Source organism: Antechinus flavipes, chromosome 1, assembly GCF_016432865.1.
Source record: "Antechinus flavipes isolate AdamAnt ecotype Samford, QLD, Australia chromosome 1, AdamAnt_v2, whole genome shotgun sequence".
Classification (NCBI taxonomy): domain Eukaryota; kingdom Metazoa; phylum Chordata; class Mammalia; order Dasyuromorphia; family Dasyuridae; genus Antechinus; species Antechinus flavipes.
This window is the reverse complement of record NC_067398.1, coordinates 254,985,814-255,009,466: the sequence shown is the minus strand read 5'-3', so window position 1 is coordinate 255,009,466 and position 23,653 is coordinate 254,985,814. Positions and strand designations below refer to the sequence as shown.

The window sequence follows — 23,653 nt, the reverse complement described above, 5'->3', positions numbered from 1 at the left end:
TAAAAGCTGTTCCCGCCTTCATTCCATCCAGGTACAAATGCCTCAGTGGAGACACGTCTTGACCCAAGAATGAGTCACCGGGATTTTCAGGCACTTCAGCAGTCTAGTTGTGAATATGTTTCTGGATGGTAGCAGAGGCCTTTGATGATTTCTCTAGTCATCGTAAATGTGACTGTCTAGTCTGTCCACAGGATACTATGTTCAGTGGAGAGTGAGTTCTAGACTCTAGATTCCAGAGTATAGAATAAAGCTGCTTTTATTTTGAATAAAGGCAGAGCTAGAAAAATCTAAGGGATATTAAATGAGAACATATGAAAGTATTTTCTTTTGCTTCTATAGGTTTGGGATACTATTTTTTATTTTCAAGGTTTGCTACATCATTGTGGGTGTGGGGGAACTAGATCTTATTTTAAGCAGTGGGACTATTAAAATTCAGCTACAGAGGTTGGCTAGACTCTGGGTGGAGCTGTTATGTGAAGGGGCCAAGTTGTGGAATCTAAGGGAGGAACAACCGGAATGCTCTAGCCACTCAACAGTGTACACACACACACACACACACACACACACACACACACACACACACACTCTCTGTACTTTCTTGTTCTAGGATACCAAAATACCTTACTACGTAGGTTGATTTGAATTTTTTTAAGTCATGTGACAAAACCATGCTACTTAAAATGCAGTGTGTGTGGTTTGAATGTCTTAAGACTGAATTCATGTTTTCCTTGCATAACTGTAGATTTCTGTAGTCTGTGAGTGCCTACCCAGACTTAAGTTCATACACAGCAACTAAAGAAGGGGACAAGTATTTAGACAGCAGGCAAAGACTATAGATACTTTTGAAATAGAAGCTTTTCATCCAGAAGTTGTCGTCCTCGGACCAGGAGTCGGTGGGGAAAACTTACAGTTTCAGGAGTAGAACAGTCTGTAGCTGAGGTAAGTGCTAAACTTTGTTCAGCTTTGTTTTGATCTGCAAACCTTTGGTCCTGCCAACAAGAACAATCCTGCTTTCAATTTTAGTTTACCCCCCTCCTTCTGATTTACAATGTTTTAGTTATCTAGGAGACCAATGCAATTTCACATCTGTGGGAAGTTTCTTTCTCTTAAAATGAAGTTTATTTATAACACTGGCTAGCTCTAGGGACCAACTGAGAGTGGGTGCACTCCTGCATATTCATACACACACACACACACACACACTCTCACATCCATACACAAACACAGAAAGAATAGTGGAAAGAAAATTGATTCTGGAGTCTGATGCAAGAATAGAACTGTTCCAGCTTACATGTGTCACTCTGAGCAAGTTACTTAACATCTCTCTAGTCTCCTTTTCCTTCTTTATAAAAATTTTCTTTTAAAAAGATTAAAAAGAAAAAGAAGATGTTTAGCTAAATGATTGGTGAGTTCCTTTCCAGCAAGACAGCCTGTGATTCTCTCTCTCTCTCTCTCCCTCCCTCTCACATACAAGCAGGTAACCAAAGACCTTTATTTTTCTAGAATTCAGAATTGAGATCACTGATTAGATGGCTCAGGCCTGCTTCATTTAAGCAAGATTAGTGGTTCTCATCACAGCTCTCTCCCAGAGATGAAGGAAATGTTATTACTGAAAGGAAACAGGACAGTTCAATGAGTTACTTTTGTTGGAGGAATTTCATTCAGAAATTTAAATTCAGAAGAAAACAATGAACTTTTAATAGCAGAAGCATCTGAAATGTATTTGTTTTGGAGGAACATGAGACTTGAAAGTAAAAAAAATTCCTCTAGCTATTAGGAAGAAGGGGAGAAATGGGATTGGGGGGTAAGGGGAAGAACACAGAGAAAGGAAAGGTTTTAGGTAGCAGGGAAGGGTACGACTGGAATTATATAAAAGCAGCCCAGCATGAAAGATATTGGTGTTTTCAGACTAGAGGACAATGGCACACTCTTGGTTAGAAATCCAACTGAATTTCAATTGACCAATGATGGACAGAAGCAGCTACCCCCAAAGAAAGAACACTGGGAAATGAATGTAAACTATTTGCATTTTTGTTTTTCTTCTCGGGTTATATTTACTTTCTGAATCCAATTCTTCCTGTGCAACAAGAGAACTGTTCAGTTCTGCACACATATATTGTATCTAGGATATACTGTACATACTTAACATGTATAGGATTGCTTGCCATCTGGGGGAGGGGATAGAGGGAAGGAGGGGAAAAATCGGAACAGAAGTGAATGCAAGGGCTAATGCTGTAAAAAATTACCCTGGCATGGGTTCTGTCAATAAAAAGTTATAATTATTTAAAAGAAAGAAAGAAAGAAAGAAATACAACTGAATTTTAGGTTAATGCTTTTTTAAAAAGTTCAGATTCTTAAATCTGAGACACAAAGATGGCATTATACATAGGCAGTAGCCATTTAGAGTGATTTGAGAGACTGGGAAAGGCAGTTTCCAAAAGCAGACTTCCTCTTTCCCTTACCCCATTCAAAATCCACGGTTTCATGAAATTTACCGTAAGTTATTCATTCCTTTGGAGTCTCAAGAGGACTTTTAAAATATAAATATTCATCAAATCTTAGCATTTTAACAGAAACTAAAATTTAATACTTTCCTTGCTTTGATCTCCGAGGAGACTGAAAACAGTCAGCTGAAAACACAGGCCCCAGAGAGGGTTGATAGAAATGTTTCTAACCTACTTCACAATACTAATGGGAATCTTAAATACACCAAATCTCCACTGACTTTCCACCATTTCTTCCTCAGTCATACAAAAACAGCTCTCTTGAAGATTATCAGTGATTTTTATAATAGCTAAATTCCTAACCTGTTTCCCTCACCATCAGTACTCTTCCTGAGATGAACTTTCTACAGCTTTTGATAATCTGTCCTCTCTTGGCTGCAGCTTCCTTCCCCCCTCGCACTCCCTCCTTCCTCCCCTCCCCCCATTATGTTTTGACCTGTCTGAAAATTCCTTCGTTGGATCATCACCTATCTCCTTCCTTTCCTCCTATCTCCAGACCAATCATCCCAAGCAAATGATTGCCAAAAAGGTTCTTTGCTGGGCCTTCTTCCAGTCTCTTTATACTCTTCCCCCTTGCAAAGTTCATCTATTCTCAAAGATTCAATAATTATGTCTTTACAGATGAATCCTAAGTATATATGTCTAGCCATAATCTTTCTTCCAGTCCTCCATCTCCAAATGACTTCTGAACATATCCAGTGAGTCAAAGTATTTTGTTTCCAATTTATACTTGGATATAGCCTGTTTGCATGTATGCTATCTTTCCATTAGACAGTGAGCTCCATTAAAGCTTTTTTTTTTTTTTTTTTTTTTTTTTGCTTTTCTTGATATTCCCATAACTCAGCACAATGCCTGGCACATGGTAGTTACAAAAATCTTTATTGACTACTGGCAGCCATGAAATAACTATCTACAAACAGGCTAAATTGAGGATATATTAGAGGAGTGGGGAAACAACAGAGGAAAGACACAAAAATTAAAGGGGATTGGAAAAAGCTTCCTGTAGAAGGTAAGATTTTAGATAAAACTTGAAAGAAGCCAAAAAAACTAGGAGGTAGAGATAAGAAGGGGAGGATAATAGGCATAGAACAGTCAATGAAAATGTCTGTAGTTGGGAAGCCAGTGTTACTGGATTGCAGAATGTAAGAAGATCAGAAAGGTTGGAGACAGCAAGGAACAGCTTATGAAAGGATTTGAAGGCTAAATAGGAGATTTTATATTTGATCCTGGGGGGAGCAAATGAAATTAACCAACAGTGAAAATGGAAGAGTGAAAGGGAGGTGAGGGGTGAAGTGTGTGACATTGACAGACTGGTACTTTGGAAAAACCACTTTAAACAGAGGAGAGAATAGACTAAAGTGGGGAAAAGACTTGGGGCATGCAGACCCTTTCACAGGCACACCAATCTGGTAGGATATTATAATAGTCAAGGCCTAAAGTGATACACCAGGGCAGAGGCAATGTCAGAGGAGAGAAGGGAGGGTATGCAAATATGTCTCACTTGTTTCAAGATTTTTCAGGGTCTAAAAAATCAGGAAGCCTGATTCCTCTGACATATATTGCTGACCCTGTGATCCCTAAGTAAATTCCTAGGAAGATCTCTTAGGTTGGATGGTAGGATTCTGATGAGAGTTGACTGGGGGGCAATCTGTGGTATGGACAAAAAGAGACAGTGAGTTAGGAAAGTTATCCTAAAGATCTTAGAAGTAAATGTATGAATTAGATTGGACTTTGAACAGCAGATTTAACTATTGCCTCATGTTTTTTATTTCTCTATGTTTTTAATTTCCCTTCTGGATAAGAAATAAGTTCCTTACTTAATTTACATATGAATTTTCATTATTACTAACTAAAGACTTATCATATCCTGTTTTGTATGACTTTGCCAATTAGTATAGAGGTGAAATTTTTCTGAAAACTTAATTTCTTAAACTAAATCACTTAAAAAACTTATTTGTATAAGAATTTAAAGAATTTTTTAACCCTATCTTTTTTTTGGCCTTATCTCTATAAAAAGGAAACATTTTACAGTTTTAAAATTCTAAAATAATCTATATTTTTTTGCTCCGTCAAAGGGTTCTTACTAGCTACTGCCCAAAATAAATCAACATAGAGTGCAGACATACAAGTAAACTATAATTCATTTATACTCTTAAGAGTGTGACACATACCATCAATAGATGATGGACATGTGTATCTCACAATTCCATGATAATATTTCTTCATTCTTCCCTCCACAACTATGTGAAAGAGTAAAAACCAGAAAGCAACAAAAGAAGTTTAATCAATAAGCAGTGTTAAGGTCCTACTACTGCTTTATCAGATAAGGCAATCCATAAATAAATGAGGGGGAAAGGTGTTATTGAGAGATATTTTGCTGAGACATCATATGGGGAGAAAAGGGATGGGATGGCAATATTAAACGAAATGGAGTTAGTTATATCAACTCAACAGATAATTTTCAGTTCTTAAAAAAAAAAAAAATTCCTCCTACCATATCAAACCAAATCTAAACTCCAAACCAATCTCATTGTTTTTTTCCCCAAAATCTGCTCCTCTTTCCAACTTCCCTGTTTCTGGCAAAACTACCACTATAAGAGTACTTAGAAACAGAAAGTTCAAAATCCACTTTAGATACCTAGTAGTCACATAACTGTGGCCAAACCACAAGCTTTCGGAGTGTCTGCTTCTTCTTTCATAAATGATATTAACAGCATATCTCACAGGGTTATTTGAGGATCAAATGAGAAAATGCATTACACACCACTCTCTCTGTCTCTCTCTCTCTCCCCTCCCCACCCCCATCTCTGTCTTTGTCTCTCTCTTTTCTCTCTCTTTCTGTTTCTCTATTTCTTCTCTCTGCTTCTCTGTCTCTCTCTTTTCTCACTATCTCTGTCTCTGTTTCTTGTCTCTGTTGTTTGTCCGTTTCTTCTCTGTTTCTCTATCTGTCTGTCTGTCTCTCTATCTCATGAAAAATGCAATACAGCTCCAGAAAAAGAACTGATGGAGTCAAAACACAGATCGAAACACACTATTTGTCATCTATTTTTATAGGGTTTTTTAGGGGATCCGTTTTTTTTCATAACATGACAAATAAAGAAATATGTTTTGCATGACTGCATATTATAATCTATGTAAAATTGCTTATCATGGGCGGGGGGGGAGAATCTGGAACTCAAAATTTTTAAAAATAAATGTTAAAAATGTTTTACATGTAATTAGAAAAAAAAACTATCATTTAATTTTTTCTTTAAAAAAGGTAAAGATTCTACCTTTACAGCATCTTTCATCTCGGCTGTTTTCTCTCTATTCTCATCCTTGCCATCAAAGTCTAGTTCAGGGCCTCATCACCTTTCAAAAAAGACTATCATAACAGTTTCCAAATTGGTCTCTTGCCTCCAGCATCTCTCCATATTCCAAATTCTTCTTCACATAACTGTAGAAATAATTTTCCTAAGGTATAGAGCTAACTAACCATATTTCCCTGCACAAAAATACCTTTAGTGGCTCCCTAGTGCCTGTAAGGTAAAAATAAACTTCTCTTAGTCTAGCATTTAAGGGTCTCTACAACTCTCAGTCTTTGCCATTACAGGGCATTTAATGTCTGAAGGCAATATGTTCTCTGTGTATGTACAAACCATATCCTTTCCCTGCAATATTCTCCTTCATCTCTGCCTTTCAGAATTTTTATGCTCCCCTTTCAAGGCTCATCTTAAGTACTAAATAAAACCCCTTTGGTGAGATCTGATTATCCAGGCTATTAGAGCTCTCTCCTTACTCAAATATTCATAATTTTTGTAGTCTAGTCTCTTCTTTTGCTCTTCACTGCCTCTACTTTATACTTACCTACATTTATGTAGTAGCCCCCTGAAGAATATAAACCAAAGGGGGAGAGGGCCTAATTTATTCTTTGCTTCCCCAAGGCCTACTCATAATAGATGCATAACAATAAATATTCATTACTGAAATAAGAACAGCTAGGCCTGATGGATCTAAGTCTAAGTTAAAGTTTTGGCTTCTCTTTAGATTTGAGGGGGAGAGAAAAGTGGGGAGGGTTAGAATGCTCCTTGTTTTGTTTCCTGGTACATAGAAAGGGAGTTTTGAAACATTTTAAGGTAACTGTTTCAGGATTTCCAGACAAACTGTAGTTTTGTGAAAGCTGAACAACTCTGGCCAATTTGATTTGAATCAAAAGGCCTCTTTGGGGTTTTCTATTCCCACTCATTTTCCTTTTCTCCTTTCTGAGGTTCTTGCCTGATTTTTTCTGAAGACAACTGAGTTCATTAGAAATAAGAGAGAAGCAGGCTCTACAATTAGAATTTACATTCTTAACCAGAGGGTCCAGGGCTAAGCCAGGTTAGAGGTAAGTGGTCAAGTAAGCCCCATTCCCCACCCTGCAATGGTAAACACAATATAAGTGTATTTAGAAGGACAGAGCTACTGCAGAGGGAAAAAAAAAATGGAAGTAGGGAATACAAACTGAAGCATAATTTTTTCACCTTTTTAAAAAATCTGAATCTTCTTATACAAAATTAATAATATGGAAATGTTTTACATGGTTATACATATAAACTATATTAGATAGCTTACTTTCTCGGCAAGGAAAAAAAGGAGAGAAGGGTGGAGGGATAAAATCTGGAATTCAAAATTTTTTAAAAAGTATAAAACTGTTTCAACATGTAATTGAAGAAAGAAAAAAAATTATTACTGGGTTTTGGTTTTGGTTTTTTTGCTGAGGCAATTGAGGTTAAGTGACTTGCCCAGGGACACAGCTACGACGTGTCTGAGACTAGATTTGAACTCAGGTCTTCCTGACTTCAGGGCTGGTGCTCTATCTGTGCCATCTGCCTTGAAAAAATATTATTTAAAAAATAAAAGAACAAATATAATATGTATGCTCTAAAGTTTTCACAAATCATGCTGGTAAATAGAATTCTCCCCCCGTTAATGTTATATTGGTAGGAAATAGAATTCCATTGACTAAAATGAGACTGATAGAAACTTTGGCACATATATAAATAGAAAAGGAAGTGAAATGATCAAGTAGTCAAGTGATCAAGAGAAAGTTTTGGTGCTACACTGATACCCCCGAAATGTTAAAAGAGCCAAAACAAGGCTTTCAATGAGTGAATGGAATTTATTTATTTATATGTATGATAATAATAACAACCAACATTTTTAAAGTCTGCAAAGTGCTTTACTCTTTCAATTCTCAAAATAATCCTTGTACAGTAGGTGCTAAATATAAATAAATAAATAAACAGGAAAAAAAAATTTGGGGGGGTGAGGAAACTAAGACTGAGAGAGAAGGTTAAGTGACTTGCCCAGAGTCACACAGCCAATAAATATCTCAGGCAAGTCTTCCAGACTCGACTTCTAGCCATCTGCCACCTAGCTCACTGAATTTTTTTTATTATAGCTTTTTATATACAAAACATATGCATGTGTAAGTTTTCAACATTGACTCTTGCAAAAACTTCTGTTTCAACTTTTCCCCTCCCCTAGATGGCAGGTAGTCCCATACATGTTAAATATGTTAAAGTATATGTTAAATACAATATATGTATACATATTTATACAATTATCTTGTTGCACAAGAAAGATTGGATTTAGAAAGAACGTAAAAATAACCTGAGAAGAAAAAACAAAAATGCAAACAAACAATAACAGAAAGAATGGAAATGTTATGTTATGGTCCATACTCATTTCCCAGTGTTCTTTCTCTGGGTGTAGCTGGTTCTGTTCATTACAGATCAATTGGAACTGATTTGGATCCTCTCATTATTGAAGAGAGTCACGTCCATCTGAACTGATCCTCATGTGGTATTGTTGTTGAAGTGTATAATGACCTCCTGGTTCTGCTCATTTCACTTAGCATCAGTTCATGTAAGTCTCCCCAGGCCTTTCTGAAATCGTCCTGGTGGTCATTTCTTATAGAACAATAATATTCTATAACATTCATATACCACAACTTATTCAGCCATTCTCCAATTGGTGGGCATCTATACAGTTTCCAGTTTCTAGCCACAAAAGGCTAAAAAATGCTACCACAAACATTAGCTCCCTAAAATTTAAGGAAAGGTATAGATAGAGCAGTATGGAATATGAATTGAAAGCCTACAATCTGTGAAGGCAGTAATCTATCTTTAAACAACAATAGCTTTTTATTTTTAAAATACATGCAAAGATAGTTTTCAACATTCACACTATCAAGGAGCTCTTAATCCACCTCTAAGTATATAATTTAACAATTTCCAATTAATCTCCAATTTGCAAAGACTCTAAACTCTTGAACTTTTATGTCCTCTATTTTCTCATATCCTCTTTTAAGCTTTTATTTTGCTAATAATCTAGAAGCATACATTTGACTATACTATTAAAGAAAGGAATCCTGGATTAAATTTTGTTAAAGAGAACAATAACAAAGCTAAGCATTTATGCAGCACTAAATGCCAAACACTGTGTTAAAGACTTTATAAATAGGTGCTCTTATTATCTCCATTTTGCAGAAAAGAAAAATGGGACAAATGGAGGTTAAGTGATTTACTTAGGATCATTAGATTAGTAAGTCTTTTGAAGGCAGGGGCTGCCTTTCTTTTATTAATTGTGTGCCCATCACTTAGCATACTGTCAGACACATAGTGAGTGCTTAATAAATGCTTATTGAATTTTTTTGGATTGGTCACCCAACTACTAAGTGACCAAAGATTAAATTTGAACCCAGGTCTTCCTGGGTGCAGGCTGAATACTCTATACACTGCAAAGAAAATTTCTTTGTAATGAAAACAAGCATGTCCTGATTTATTTGGACTAAAAATGGTGGTTTTTTTTGAATAGGAATTTTTTTGTATCAAGTAGAAAACAACATACACAAATGTACATACATAGACACAGACATAGGCAGACAAACAGATACACACACACACACACACACACACACACACACACACACACACACAACTTAGTAGGTCATATACACCTATCATCTAGTTCCATCCAAAGAAGTAGTCATCTAGTCTTTGCTTGAAGACTAAAGCCAGACCTCTTTTACTAATCTCTCCCAAGAGCAAATAATTTTGGGACAGCTCAAATTGTTAAGAAACTTTCCTCAGCCCAATTAGTTCAAGGAACTTTTCTCCCATCACCTTTCCCCATGTTCTACCCTTTGTCCCTCTTCCAAAAAATTTTTCAAATATCTGAAGTCAACACAATTTCTCTTCCTCACCCCATTCCTCAAACCTTTCAAAGGCTAACTAGGTTTAGGACTCTACCCACTGTGCCATCTAACTGCCTTTATACTGAAATTCAGTTATCAAAATATTTATTTTTGAAAAATTCCAGGTTAGGAATTCTTGTTCTAAATATAAACAGGCATACAAGAAGTAAAACATCACCATTAAGTGTATTCAGCAAATCTTGTATGAATTCTTCACTTACTTTATAAGGCTCAGCTTAGGGAAAAAAAAAAAAAAAAGAGGTGAAAAAGAAAAGTGAAGTGAATGTACTAGGAGCATAAGAATTGGAAGGAACTTTTAGAGGTCATTTAGAACAACTTTCTCATTCAAGAAATGAGGAAATGAGAGTTATTAAGACCCCTCCAACAGGAAGTGATGGGCTGTGTTCAAAATTTAAGCAGGCATTCTTCTATGCCATGGGCCACCGTTAGGCAGGGATCCTTCCCAAGGCAGCCCCTCATAGGGACATAAGGAGTCAGTCTGTATTTCTTAAGTTTGAAAGTTGTTCTCAGTGCTTTTTAGCTAACAAGGTGGCACAACCAGAACTCTCAGATGTGGATTCAGTGGGATGGGGGAAACACAGCTAATTTTTATATAAATAGTCAACCTGAATAGACAAGCATAGACAAACTTTCCAGTCCATGTCTTCGTGAATAAAATGCTAATGCTAGTCCCTTCCCTCTAAGATTAAGTAATCTTAGTTTATCCTATTTATATTTTATTTGTATATAATTTTTTACACATGGACTCCTCATTAGACTGTGAGCTCCCTAAGAGCTTAGCTAAGATTCCAGCACTTAGCACAATGCCTGGAACATACTAGGTACTTAATGAATAATTTTTGATTTGACTAACCTGAGCTGGGGAAAAACATAAGATAAATGTGTCTTATAGAATGGATAGACTTGAAAATATAAGGAAGAGGTTGTGGCCCATGAATGGATCCTTCTGAATTCAGGGGGATAATAAAAGTTTACACCAAGACTTCTGTACTTTGTCTAATTTTCTGTGAATCTCAGATTATTAAGATTAGTAAAAAAAAATTTCTTTTGGGCAACAAGATGGCTTAGTGGATAGAGTGCCAGGAAAACTCAATATTCCTAAATTCAAATCTGGCTTCAGACACTAACATAACTGTGTGACCCTGGGCAAGTCATGTAACCATATAGGCTACAGTTTCCTCATCCACTCTTAAGTGGTTTGCCATTTCCTTCTCCAGTTCAAGAAAACACCAAATGGGGTCACAAAGAATTGGATGCAACTGAAAATGAATGAACAAGAAGAAGAAAGTTTCTTGGATATGTGGGGCTTATTTGAGGGAATGGATGTAAAGAAGAAATAATATTCTCATTCTTTTATATTTGTTAAACAGTGGCCAAGTGGTTGGGGATATTTAGATCTTCCAAAAGGAGGAATATGGTCTATCCCATAAGACAGGACTTAGGATTCAGCACATCTATCCTTTTTAGCTGTGCAATACCAGCCAGCTGCATACCATCTTGGTAGCTCTGTTTGTTTAAATAATGACCAAAAAAAAAAAAGTCTACCCTATAGGAGTCCTGTGTATATTCCTAAATTCATTCTCTATTCCTCACACCAAGTATGGCAATCATCACTACTGTCTAGAGGAAAAAAGAGGTGCTAAGGGCATATTTAGACCCTAAACAAGATTTCTCTCTCTCTCTCTCTCTCTCTCTCTCTCTCTCTCTCTCTCTCTCTCTCTCTCTCCTCCCTCTTCTCTCTCTCTCTCTCACCCCTCCCTCTTCTCTCTCTCTCTCTCTCTCTCCTCCCTCTTCTCTCTCTTTCTCTCCTCCCTCTCTCTCTCTCTCTCTCTCTCTCTCCTCCCTCTCCCTTCCCCCATCTCAGGATGTGTGTGTGCGTGCACACACACACACACACACACAGTTAATTGATTATAGTTATATAAAACTATGATATCAACCCAATGTCAGTCTTAGAAGACTTTTTATATTTCTATTCTCTTGGGCAAGATTACTTAATAGATATGAAGGAACACAATTGCAAGCTGTCTCTTTAGCTTCAGTGCTGATCTAGGAATTATTTTGACTTGAGGCAAAGAAAGAGGAAAGGGAAGGAGAGAAGGGGTCTAAATAGGTTGACAATATCTCTTAAATATTAAATGAAAGTATTATATACATCATTCCACAAAAGCAATATAAATACATGAAAATTTTAAATATGATCCTTTGAAGTGAGGTCTATTTAGTTCAGACAGCTAGAGATAGAGATATGGACATATACAAAATTCAAAATAAGGGTAAAGTGTGTGTGGCTGGTTCCTTTGATTACTTTCAAAATACCATCTTAATATCAGTACCAAGGTTAGATCTCAATGTTTTGTCATCCAACATATCAAAACACTAATCAGCTCTATCCCTGCTCTGGGTATGGCAGTTTTCCAGATAAAAACCACTTTAATTAAATAGAAAGTTCCTAGATTCTGCCTGGACAATGAGCCAACCACAAAAGCTATGAAGTACAAAATAAGATTGATTCCATGTTAGAAAATCTGGCATGGTTACTCAACTTGGCAGAAAGTTTGGAAAGAGCTGAGTAGGCAGAAATGGAAACATTAATAGAGCCTGAAGAAGCTATAACGATTCACTTCTATCAGGGAAAAGAGATAATGACAAAAGAAAGAAAAAAATAAATTTCTTTGGGCTGAGGCAAGGAAAGAATTAAACAAGAAAAACACCCTCAGAACAAGGAACCTTTTATTCCTTCGGTATCTATAGGAAGAAAACAGGATTTATTGATTCAATGACATTTGATAAGTTTTAAGCCATATATACTGCCTATATTTTAAATCAAAGAATGTTATATCTAGAAGTAATGCATTTGAATGTCTAAATGTTATAGAAGTCTAAGAAGAAGTAATTTGCCCCTAAATCACATAGCTCAAGAAATAGCAGAGTTGGGACCACTCCCTAGATCTCAAGACTTCATTACAAATAAAAGAAAATTTATCAATAATTTTGTTTCACATAGATTTTGCCAGCTCAGCTTACATAGTACAGTAATTATAGTACTCATTTTTAAAAATTCACCTATTACATATATGCACTTACATCAAAATACATCAGGTTTTGTAATTGCAAAGAACCCTAAATAAAAATGACTCTTCTTAGTGAAAGAAAATTAGGAATACATGAGTCTCCAAATTCTCCTGAAGAGTTGCTGACTTAAATGTTTATGAAGAAGAAGTCTGTGCCAGGAATGGGGGGGTGGGGGGGATGTCTTGCAGTTCTTGCCCTCAAAGAGCTTACAGTCTAGTAAGGAAACTGATGAAGAAATGAAACAAAAAGAGTTTAACTCTATGACAATATATAAAACTAGATGCAAAATAGTGTGATATAACTCAAGCATATACAAGAAATTAGAACTGCAATGTAGTATAGCAGAAAAAGGCAGGAATTTAACAAGAGGTCTTGTTTCTAGTCCCAGCTCTGCCACTAAGAAGATATGTTCTTCCTGGGCAAGTCATTTATCATTGTTGGCCCACAGTGTCCACATCTTTAAAATAAAGGCTCTGGTTTAAACTATTTCTAAATCTTTTCCAATTCCAGAAAAAATTTTATTAATCCTATGAATCTGTTATCCTCAGTAATAGAAGTAGTTGGGTTTGGCAAGAAAGTCTTGATGAAGGCAGTAAATTTGTACAAAGATCTGGGAAGTAATTATAATATATCAAATTGAGGAGTAAGGTCTTTTTGGAAGGAGAGCAAAAAGCATGATAAAGATACAGAAATAGTAATGCAAAATGCAAATAATATTTGTAGTAATGGAAAAGTAACTGAAGCAAGGGTAATGTTGAGAAGTCATAAAAAATAAGGAAGAATTGGCAAAGTAGGACAATTGGGTCAGGCTAAGTAAGGGCTTTCCATTTGGGGAAACAGAGCAATTATTTGTTCTTATAAAAGGGAATCAATATCCTTATACTTTAAAAAAAGAAAATTATGGAGAACACAAGGAAAAAGCTAGATACCACTAAATATATCTACTGAGTCATACACACAGATAATGCACTTCTTTAGTCACTTCATCTACCAGAGAGATGATTCAAAAGATGCTGCCTCACAGCTTGCCTGATCTTGTATGGAGAGTAACAAGAGGGATGGGGGAAGGGATATAACAAGATAGATGTTCTAGCACTAGTATACCAATCTACCAATCAAAATCCACCTAATCAGTATAATTTCCATAATAATTCCAAAATTAAATAGTAACATCACTGAGAGGACATTTAATTCAAATAGTCAAAGGCTATTAAGAGAGCACAGGATTCCAGTGATAAGCTGGTTTGATCAATTAAAACATCAGACTTTTCCAAGGCAACGATGCTCCAAGTTCACATGGATAAGCTTGACTCCTAGTAACTCATGATTTACCACCAAGTTCCAGATATGTGGGCCAATATTAAGCTAAACTTCTCCTATTTAAATCAACCCCTTGGAATCACTATGGAAACAGAGATGTCTCACAAGCCTGTGGGTCACTATTTCCATAGGGACTTAAAGGGGTCAACCCACCTCTTCCTTATCCTACTTCCTAAAAAAAAAAAAAAAAAAATCATAGTAAATAAAAGGTGAGGAGAGTTTATATAACAGTAGATTCTTTGAATCATACCTTTTCCACATATAGTCTATGAAATAATAATAATAGTTAACCTTATAGAGGGCTTACTATGTGCCAAGCACTGTACTAAGTACTTCAGAATTATTATCACATTTGAGATAACAAGAGCGAGGATACAAAAGTTACAGAAGAGTTTAGGCCAGCCTATGAGGAAATAGCCCTGGAAGCCATCCACACAGGGCTTCTCACTTGAGCTACTCTATGCCAGGCAGCTTGGAATGAGAAGTCTCCCTCCTCTGCTTGCCTCCTGTCTCGCCAATCTCCCTCCTCACCTTGCTGGATCCCAGCAAGGGCTGTCACTGAGCTCTCACCCCTACAGGTTCCACCTTCACCTTCCCAGGTTTATCTGACCTTGCTCTTCTTCAGGCCCTCTCCACGGCCTCCTGCATGGAACCCCTATGCCGCCCCTTAGCCTGCCAAGAAGCTTCTCCCCCCTTCTTCTTAGCTTCTCCCTCCTCCTTTCCCGAGGTCTTGTATTTCTGCCAACCCAACCCTATCAGGACACTGTTGCCTTCAATGCTTTCTACTTTGTTCATACCTTGTTTATTTTTCAGGGGATCAAAGCATCACAGGATCATAGATGTAGAGTCGGAAGGGCCCTCAACAGACACCCATCACCCCCCTCATTGTTTACATGAAGAGACTGAAATCCAGGGAAATTAAAGGACTTACTTAAAGTCACACAGACAGAGATGGAATTTAAACCCCGGCCCGCTGACTGCAGCCAGTGTGCCTCCTATTGTCTCTCCAATAAAACGGATGCTCCTGGAGGGCAGAGGCTGTCTCACTTGCTCTTTGGCAGTCTTTAATAAATGCTACGTGGCATAGCTGATAGAGTGCTAGAGTTCCAATCTGACCTCAGCAATTTACCAGCTCTATGACTGTGGGAAAGTCATTAGAAAGTGACTTTTCTCCTCTGTAAAATGGGGATCAGAATAGCACCTGCCTCCCAGGGTTTTTATAAGGATCAAATGAGATAATAATTGTAAGGCACTTAGCACAGTAAGCACTATGTAAATGTTGATGTTTAGTCATTTTTGATTGTGTCTAACTGATCTTTTTGAAGGACTGCAAGTGGTTTGTCATTTCCTTCTCCAGCTCATTTTACAGATGAATAAACTGAGGCAAACAGGGTTAGGTAGTTTGTCCAGGATCACACAGTTAAGACCCATCTGAGGCCAATTTGAACTCAAGCTCAGCACTTAATCTACATCAACACCTAGCTACCCAATATAAATGTTAAGTATTATTATGATGATGATCAAATAATTGATATAACTTCTACTTTGCTTCCAGTTTTCTGCAGCACAATTTAGAATATTAGAGTATTTATAATAATGCAATGCTATAGTTGGCATTCATAAATTCAACTCAAAATTTTCTTTATGGAAAACAGAAAAGGCACATACAACAGAATGGATGACTAAAGGCCACTTCTATTTGGTTCTGGAATACAATCAAGGACACATGTTTAGAGGAAACATTTGGACACAATTGGCTCATCCTCATTTAGCCCTGCCTAAAATCAGAAGCCCTGAACCTGGTTGTGTAAAAGAAGGGAACAGACTGGAGGTAGTTCCATATACTCCACAAAACACAAAATTAAAATGTGACATGATCTATTTCCTCAATCAAAGGATTTTGACAGCCTTTGCCTATTAAAAACAAAACAAAGCATTTATTCTCAAGCATCTAATGAGAAATAGCCCAGATAATCCCAATCAATCCGAATTTAACATTTCATGGCCTTTATCCATTCTGATTAGAATAATTTTATTTTCTACCCATGGTAAATGTTCAAAAGATTTTCTTTCCATTTTGCCTTAAAGAAAAATTCAGAAAATTTCTTCTCAGAATAATCCATGCTCTTAATTTTCAAATCATGCTAGAATCATACATGTTGATTACTCAGTACTTTACTCAGTGGAAAACAGTTGATACTGAAATTTTATATATATATATAAACATACCTGAGAAATTTCTGTATCCATTGGGTCTGAGGATATCTGGAAAAGAGAAAAAAGGGGAATTATTACTTATTAATTCAATTTTTTAAAGTACTAATGTATTATATTAATAAAAGATTGGTAAATAGATATAAGTAGTGGGAATACATTTTTCCACCAAAATTAAATTAGATTTAAACCTGACTAATGGCAATACAGGACAGGTCCTGGGAGAACAAATCTGGGATGATAACTTGTAAGGAATTGCATTTACTAAAGCAGATCAGTACACAGTTTTAAATAATTGCTTGAAGCATTGAGGAGTTCAGTGACTTTCCAGGGTCACACAAGCAGTATGGGTCAGAGGCAGCACATGACAACCCCCACCCCGACCCCAGTCTTCCTTGCTCCACAGGAAACTCAGTGCTCTCTACTACATCATGCTTCCTCTCTAAATCTAGGTTAATATCCAATTTTTTACCTCCCCTCCTCCCAAACTTGCTATTCTAGTTCATTGAAAAAGCTAACATACTGGCTTATTTCTCACCTTTGTGAACATTAAGTTTTCAAAAAAGAAACTATAGGCAACTTCAGTTCAAATTAGACTGACTCAGAAGAATTGCAGCTTTTTCTCTGGAAGCTGACACTAATCTTGTATCAGGTAACTTAAAGTTACCTATAAACTATGGCAGGATAGCTTCACCAGTGTTTTGGATGAGAAATTATGGACTGATCCATTGGTAGAAATTTGCTGATGCTGAATTTCAAACATGGTTTTATAGGATCTAAAGCTAAAAGGGACCTTATAGATTATTTTATTTCAACCCTGAATTTTAAAGAGGATAATCTAAGGTCCTTGGTTGTTCAAGTCCTTTGCCCAACATCAGCATTGGGAGAAAGAAGTAGAGTTAAGACCTGAAAGTGGCTTTTCTCACTTCAATTCCAAGCTTCTTTTCACTACCACACCCTCTTTCAATTTCTCTTTCTAATTTTGAGAAAACAATTTTAAAATTTTACCACATACAAGAAATTGTGTTAGATGTCAAACGTACTACAAAAGTTATGAAGACAAGTAAGGCAGCCTGTTTTAGTACAAAAAACACTGGATTTGAAGTCAGAAAGTCTGGTTCCTAAATTTCTTATAACAAAGAACCATCTTTTGTCATTTTCTACAAGTCACTTCTTTGGGCCTCAATTTCCACATGTTTACATTGTGGAGGTATGGGAAGATCTTCTGTAAGTTTTCTTTCAGTTAGAAAGTCATATCATCAAAGATTTAAGGATGAAACAAATCTTAAAGAACATCTAAATCACTATTCATTTAATAAAAGAGGAAACTAAGGCACAGAGAGATTAAATGGTGAGTTCACAGTCACACAAAGACAAAGTGTCAAAGGTAAGATCTGAACCCAAATCCACTGACTTTCTTTCCAGTTCACTACATTGATCCTAAGTCCCAAAGAGGAGTTCCAAAAAGTACTTGAACGATGATAGCATTAGTGATATAAGTGTACAGCCTCTCAAAAAAGACTACTTTGAAAGGGACAAGATTCATTAAAATAGACAAGTTGTGGGATATATGGAGTCCCCCGTCCCTTCCCAAAAACAACAATCACATTATTTTATAGCAAATGTATGTTTCAAATAAAATATGCATTCTTTATAGCAAATAAAATTCTGTAATCTGCAATGACTCTACTTCTTAGGGATATTTATTTATCACACAAAGCATAGGCAAACTACTATTTTTCAGTTATACCCACCAAGCCTTCAGGTATTCTATTAAAGTTATATTTCTGAATTTATGGCCTTCAATTTTCTTTGAATAAATAGCAATTATATCTTGCAATACAGCCTACAATTTAGTTAAAAGAAAAAGAGAAGCCATTTTGTATGGAAACAGAATTATTAAAGTGATACATGATGGGACCATTATAGCTAACAGTCTGTCAACACTGTCAGTGAAACCTCTAACTTTGAGAATTTACAACTTAGCAGTAAAAATGTACTCCAGGCTGAAAAGAAATAAATCAGATTTCAATCCAATGGAGATTATTTTTTTAAAATATGATGCCTGTTATGGCCACATTGTGAAATTTTCTATAATTTCCATAGGAGAATTTTTTAAAGTTTAAAATGCATGAGTTCCAAAATATGAAACAAAAATACTCAAATCCAGAACTAAAATAGATTAGAGACTAAGAATCAAATCTTATAATTATTCTTTGTTCTATGGTTTTGTCTTTGGAATTTGGGCAACATTCTTAATAATATAGCATATAAAACTACATTTAGAATAAATTATAGACTTAAGGAAGGCAAAAAAATTCCTTGGTGGGAAAAGGAATGAGGAAGTTACTGAAAAAAACTCATTATCACATTATCATTTTGGTTTATGACTCAAATCTCAGAGAGTATCAGATATAGTGTCTTCACCAGGGATAGTCTAAGAAGGTGGACAGGAAAGGAAACTATCACTTGTTATTGATTCTTAGTTTTGAATATGAATATTATAAGTACTCTAAAGTATACCATCTCTTCTCCTGAGGACTTTTTACTGATCCTTAAGGATGTGTTTTTATGATGTAGGAGGGCATGTTTGTACCTGACAGAGCAATTGATATTTTTATAGGTGAGTGTACACACACACACACACACACACACACACACACACACACACATGGATACATGGAACACAGGCAAGGAGAAAAAGAAGATCCTCTGATCAAATCTCATTCTATTCATTGGAAGTGGATTTGTGTCAACTAAGTACTCTCCTGTGACATATGAAGAAAGTGCTGTAAGTTGATTATTCACACATTAATTATTTAATTGACTCAATAACTTACTGAGATTAGCCTCAGTGAATGGGAATTCTAATGGAAGGGAAGGCATTTAGATGAATGAACATTTGAGTACATGATGCACATGAGGACAGAAAGAGGAGGGGTTATAAAAAACAAGTGCCATGGAGAGATATTGGAGGGTCAGAAGACTATATTTTGCCCAATATGCAATTTTTTTTATCTTTTGCTCCCACTTTTTAAAATAGGTATTGAGAATTCTACTTCTACTAGAAATCTATAGATTCTGCCTCCAAAGAATGTCCAGGTTTCCTGAAACTTGCTATCAAAAACCCCCAAGATCTTTCAAAATTATGATTGACCTATTATGGCCAACCATGAACCCTTGGTAGTTGAGGCAATCACAGATCTTTCTGAATCTGTTTCTTTTACAGATTGTGACTTTGTTTTCCTCAAGCCCTTCCTCAGAAGATGGTCTCACAGAACATGACATGGATAAAATATCCAAGTCAAGAACTCATTGAGATCAAAGATATCATATGGTCACAGAACATCATATCAAGATTTATACACATCTACTTTGCACTCTTTGTCCCAACAAGTCTGGTTGCCGGCACATTCAACCTGATCACCTTCATTAAGGGGCACTCTCTGCTAGGAAATCTGGACCTGTACCTCTTGGACCTGACTGTGACAAACCTTCTGATAACCCTGTTTTCATTTTCTGCCATCACTAGACCAGATTACATACCAACCAGCAACCTGAGCTGTGGGGTACTCTCTTTTTTCTTCAACATTTGTTACTTCAATGCGCAGTATGTTCAGATTGCCATGTTCTACACATTCCTGTTCCAGGATTATTTGCCCTGTCTGAGGGCGGCAACCCTGATCCAGAAGCCACTGGGACATTTGGGCCTTGTCTTTGCCTGTGCTTTCAGCAGCTCCCTGGGAGGCGCGATCCTTCTGGGCACAGCTAGTTCTTTATCCGACAGTGCCCTCTGCCAGGTTGACCCATTGGCAGCTTGGCCCGAATACGAGATTGTCAAGTTCAGCCTGGGTTTTGGGGTGGCGCTAAGTATCGAGGTGGTTTTCTTCACCCTTCTCATTGGTAAGCTGGCACGAAGAGGAGCTCCTCCACAGAAGGATGGCGCACACACTCACCTGATCACGCTGACCATCACCCTCATCATGTTTGCTTGCCGCCTCTTCTACAACATTATGCTACTCAATAGGGCCAGGCTCAAACTTGGGAGGGATAATGGCTCTCCCAGAGATGAGCTCATCATGAATATTGCAGAGCTGGTCCTGTTTGGTGAGAGTTGTGCCAACAGCCTGGCCATTCTCTTTCTTCATAACCCATGCAAGGTAGCCTTAATCCAAAGCCTACAAAATCTAACCAAACGGTGTAGGAGGGAAGAAGAGACCCACCACAGCATTTCCATCTAGAGAAGAATCTAAAATGCATCAGAATCACTGCATGGTGGAGAAGGGCAACAACACAAAGAGACGGACACTTAGTCTTTTAAGAGAGCACAAGCTATCTGCTGAAACTCCAAATTTGCCCTGCAAGATCCAACAGGCAGGATTTGATGTCTTGGCAAGAGACTATAGGAATTTTGCCACTACGGATTCCAGATCATCCACAAATATTCCTAAATGCCAAAAAGCACCTCCATCTATGTCAAAAATCATAATAGAAGGCAGCCAGTCTTTTATTATTAAAACTGATAGAGATACCCAAATATATTCAATAAATGCAGGCCAGAATATATTTAGATATTTAAGCAATATTTTATTTTCCCAGGCAACTGGAGTCAAGTGTCTTACTCAGGGTCACACAGCTAGTAAGTCTTAAGAGTCTAAGAAGGTCCTTAAGTCCTCCTGACTTCAGGATTAATGCTCTATCCACTGCCTTATCGAGCTGACCCCCTCTCCCAAGTTTTTTTAAAATATATTATTCATTGCAAGTCAATATGGAAACACAGAAGTAAAATACATTGCTTTATTGCTACAGCAAAAACTAGTTCTTCAGAGTAGCTGAATAAACTTGACATTAGCCAGAGAAACCTAGCTAAAAATAAAATAAGGGTTTTGGGGGTTGTTGTATATAAATAGAATAACATTCTATTTATAATAAATATAATAAAATGAGGTTAAAAAGTTATCACACTAAATGGTCAAAGGATATGAACAATTTTGAGATGATGAAATTGAAACTATTTCTACTCACATGAAAAGATGTTCCAAATCATTATTGATCAGAGAAATGCAAATTAAGACAACTCTGAGATACCACTACACACCTAACAGATTGACTAAGATGACAGGAAAAGAAAATGATGATTGTTGGAGGGGATGCAGGAAAACTGGGACACTGATGCATTGTTGGTGGAGTTGTGAACGAATCCAACCATTCTGGAGAGCAATTTGGAACTATACTCAAAAAGTTACCAAACTGTGCATACCCTTTGACCCAGAAGTGTTTCTACTAGGCAGCCCTTTGTGTAGTAGTAAGAAACTGGAAATTGAGTGGATGCCCATTAATTGGAGAATGGCTGAGTAAATTGTGGTATATGAACGTTATGAAATATTATTGTTCTGTAAGAAATGACCAGCAAGATGAATACAGAGAGGCTTGGAGAGACTTATATGAACTGATGCTAAGTGAAATGAGCAGAACAGGAGATCATTGTACACTTCAATAACAATATTATATGAGGATCAATTCTAATGGAAATGTCTATCTTCAACAATGACAGGATCCAATTCAGTTCCAATTGATCAGTGATGAACAGAACCAGCTACACCCAGTGAAAGAACACCGGGAAACGAGTATGGGCTGCTTACTTTTTTTTTTCCTTTTTATTTTTATTTTTTTTTATTTTTACCTTTCTAAATCCAATTTTCCTTGTGCAACAAGAGAACTGTATAAATATATATACATATATTGCATCTAAGAAATACTTTAACATGTTTAACATGTGTGAGACTGCTTGCCATCTAAGGGAAGGGGTAGAGGGAAGGAAGGGAAAAGTTAGGACAGAAGTGTTTGCAAGGAACAACATTGAAAAATTACCCATGCATGTGTTCTGTCAAAAAGCTATAATAATTTTTTTTAAAGTTATCACACACATTTAAAAGTGATTTTTATGGTGCTGATACAGTGATGACAATTGGACAATGTTCTGTTTGTTCTAATATGCTACAGTACAATGAAAAGTCTGTTGGGACTGAGAATAACAAGGTTCTGGCCCCTAACCTCTGAGACTGATTACAAAGGTTTCTTTTCAATTTATTTTCAATTCCAGATTTTCCTATCTTGCAAGATTATTGCAAAAATCAAACGAGAGTGCAAGTGTACAAGTGCTTTGGAAAGCATAAAGCAGATACACAAATGCATGGTATATTTATTATGAACAGTTCAAGGTTAACTTGGATGTGGGAAGGAAAACTAATGAAATTAATGCCCTGAACTTTACTGTATTTTTTTACTATTATTAGCTGTAAATCCAAGAATAATTCTTGATACCAATGGTTTACATGCAAAATATTTATCAAAATAATTTCTTTTAAGTTAAAGAATGTGTATTCACCCATCAAGTAAATTTTGTGAGGAATGAATAAAAAATACATGTTAAAAAAAATAACTACTCTAATTCATTCATTGCCAAATACTCATATTGTACCTAGTGGATGATAAACATTTGCTAGATTTTGTAAAGAACACAAAAGTGAATCAAAATGGTCCCTGGCCTCATGAGATTTCCAATCTACTAGAGATAATGAATAAATAACATGTCAACAAAAATTATCATGAGATAATACAGATCTCTCCATCCTAGTAGATCAGGTAAAATTAAAGAGGAAGGGCAGAGATTCCAAACATGGCTACCATGTGAGGATCCTCTGTCCACTGGACCCTCTTCGCCTATACTTTAACTTTGCTTATCCAATAATAAACCTCTTTTTATCAATCTAAAAAAAAAAAAAATTAAAGAGGAAGAAAAGGCATTTAAGCTGTATTTTGAAGATATGAGAATATTACCAGGCAGAGATGGCAACAAAACTTGTTTTTCTTTTTTATTCAACTTTATTTTATTTTCAGTTCCAAATTCTCTTTCCTCCTCTTTCTCCCTCCCCCATCCATTGAGAAGGCAAGAAAAAAAATCATTACAAATATGTGTAGACAAGCAAAACACATGAAGTAGGAGAAAAATGCACAAATAAAAAAGCTGAGGTGGGAAAAGATGAGACATTTGACAAACAATGAACAGCTCAACTTGTGGAAAACTTAGGGGTCATGTCAACATATGGCAGGAGTTTGTAACTTGAGATTAATGACTTTTTTTAAAAAGTATTTTATTAAATTTATTCCAATGTCATTTGTTTTCTTTGTAATCCTATTTTTAAAATTTATACATTTAAAAATACTTTTCTGAGAAGGAACCCCTAAAAACTTCATCAGATTGACAAGTGGGCCAAGATACAAAAAATGCTTAAGATCTCTT

The 23,653-nt window shown here is 36.3% G+C and overlaps 2 protein-coding genes across 3 annotated transcripts in view; one reads left to right on the top strand and one right to left on the bottom strand.

Annotated features, from left to right (window-relative positions):
• The window catches only part of C1H7orf50 (chromosome 1 C7orf50 homolog), a 360,775-nt gene that overhangs the window by 243,167 nt on the left and 93,955 nt on the right, over positions 1–23,653 (bottom strand). For both annotated transcript variants that reach the window (XR_007954193.1, XM_052000419.1), the window contains exon 3: positions 16,366–16,401. Coding sequence is in view for 1 of the 2 variants with exons in the window: in XM_052000419.1 (XP_051856379.1) it covers positions 16,366–16,401 (36 nt within the window). In the remaining variant the exon portion in view is untranslated. The remainder of the gene's footprint in view (positions 1–16,365; positions 16,402–23,653) is intronic.
• Positions 567–23,527, top strand: LOC127564096 (uncharacterized). The gene is made up of 2 exons (XM_052000411.1): positions 567–939; positions 19,580–23,527. The coding sequence occupies exon 2, from the start codon at positions 19,617–19,619 to the stop codon at positions 20,589–20,591; it is 975 nt and encodes a 324-aa protein (XP_051856371.1). The 5' UTR covers positions 567–939; positions 19,580–19,616; the 3' UTR covers positions 20,592–23,527.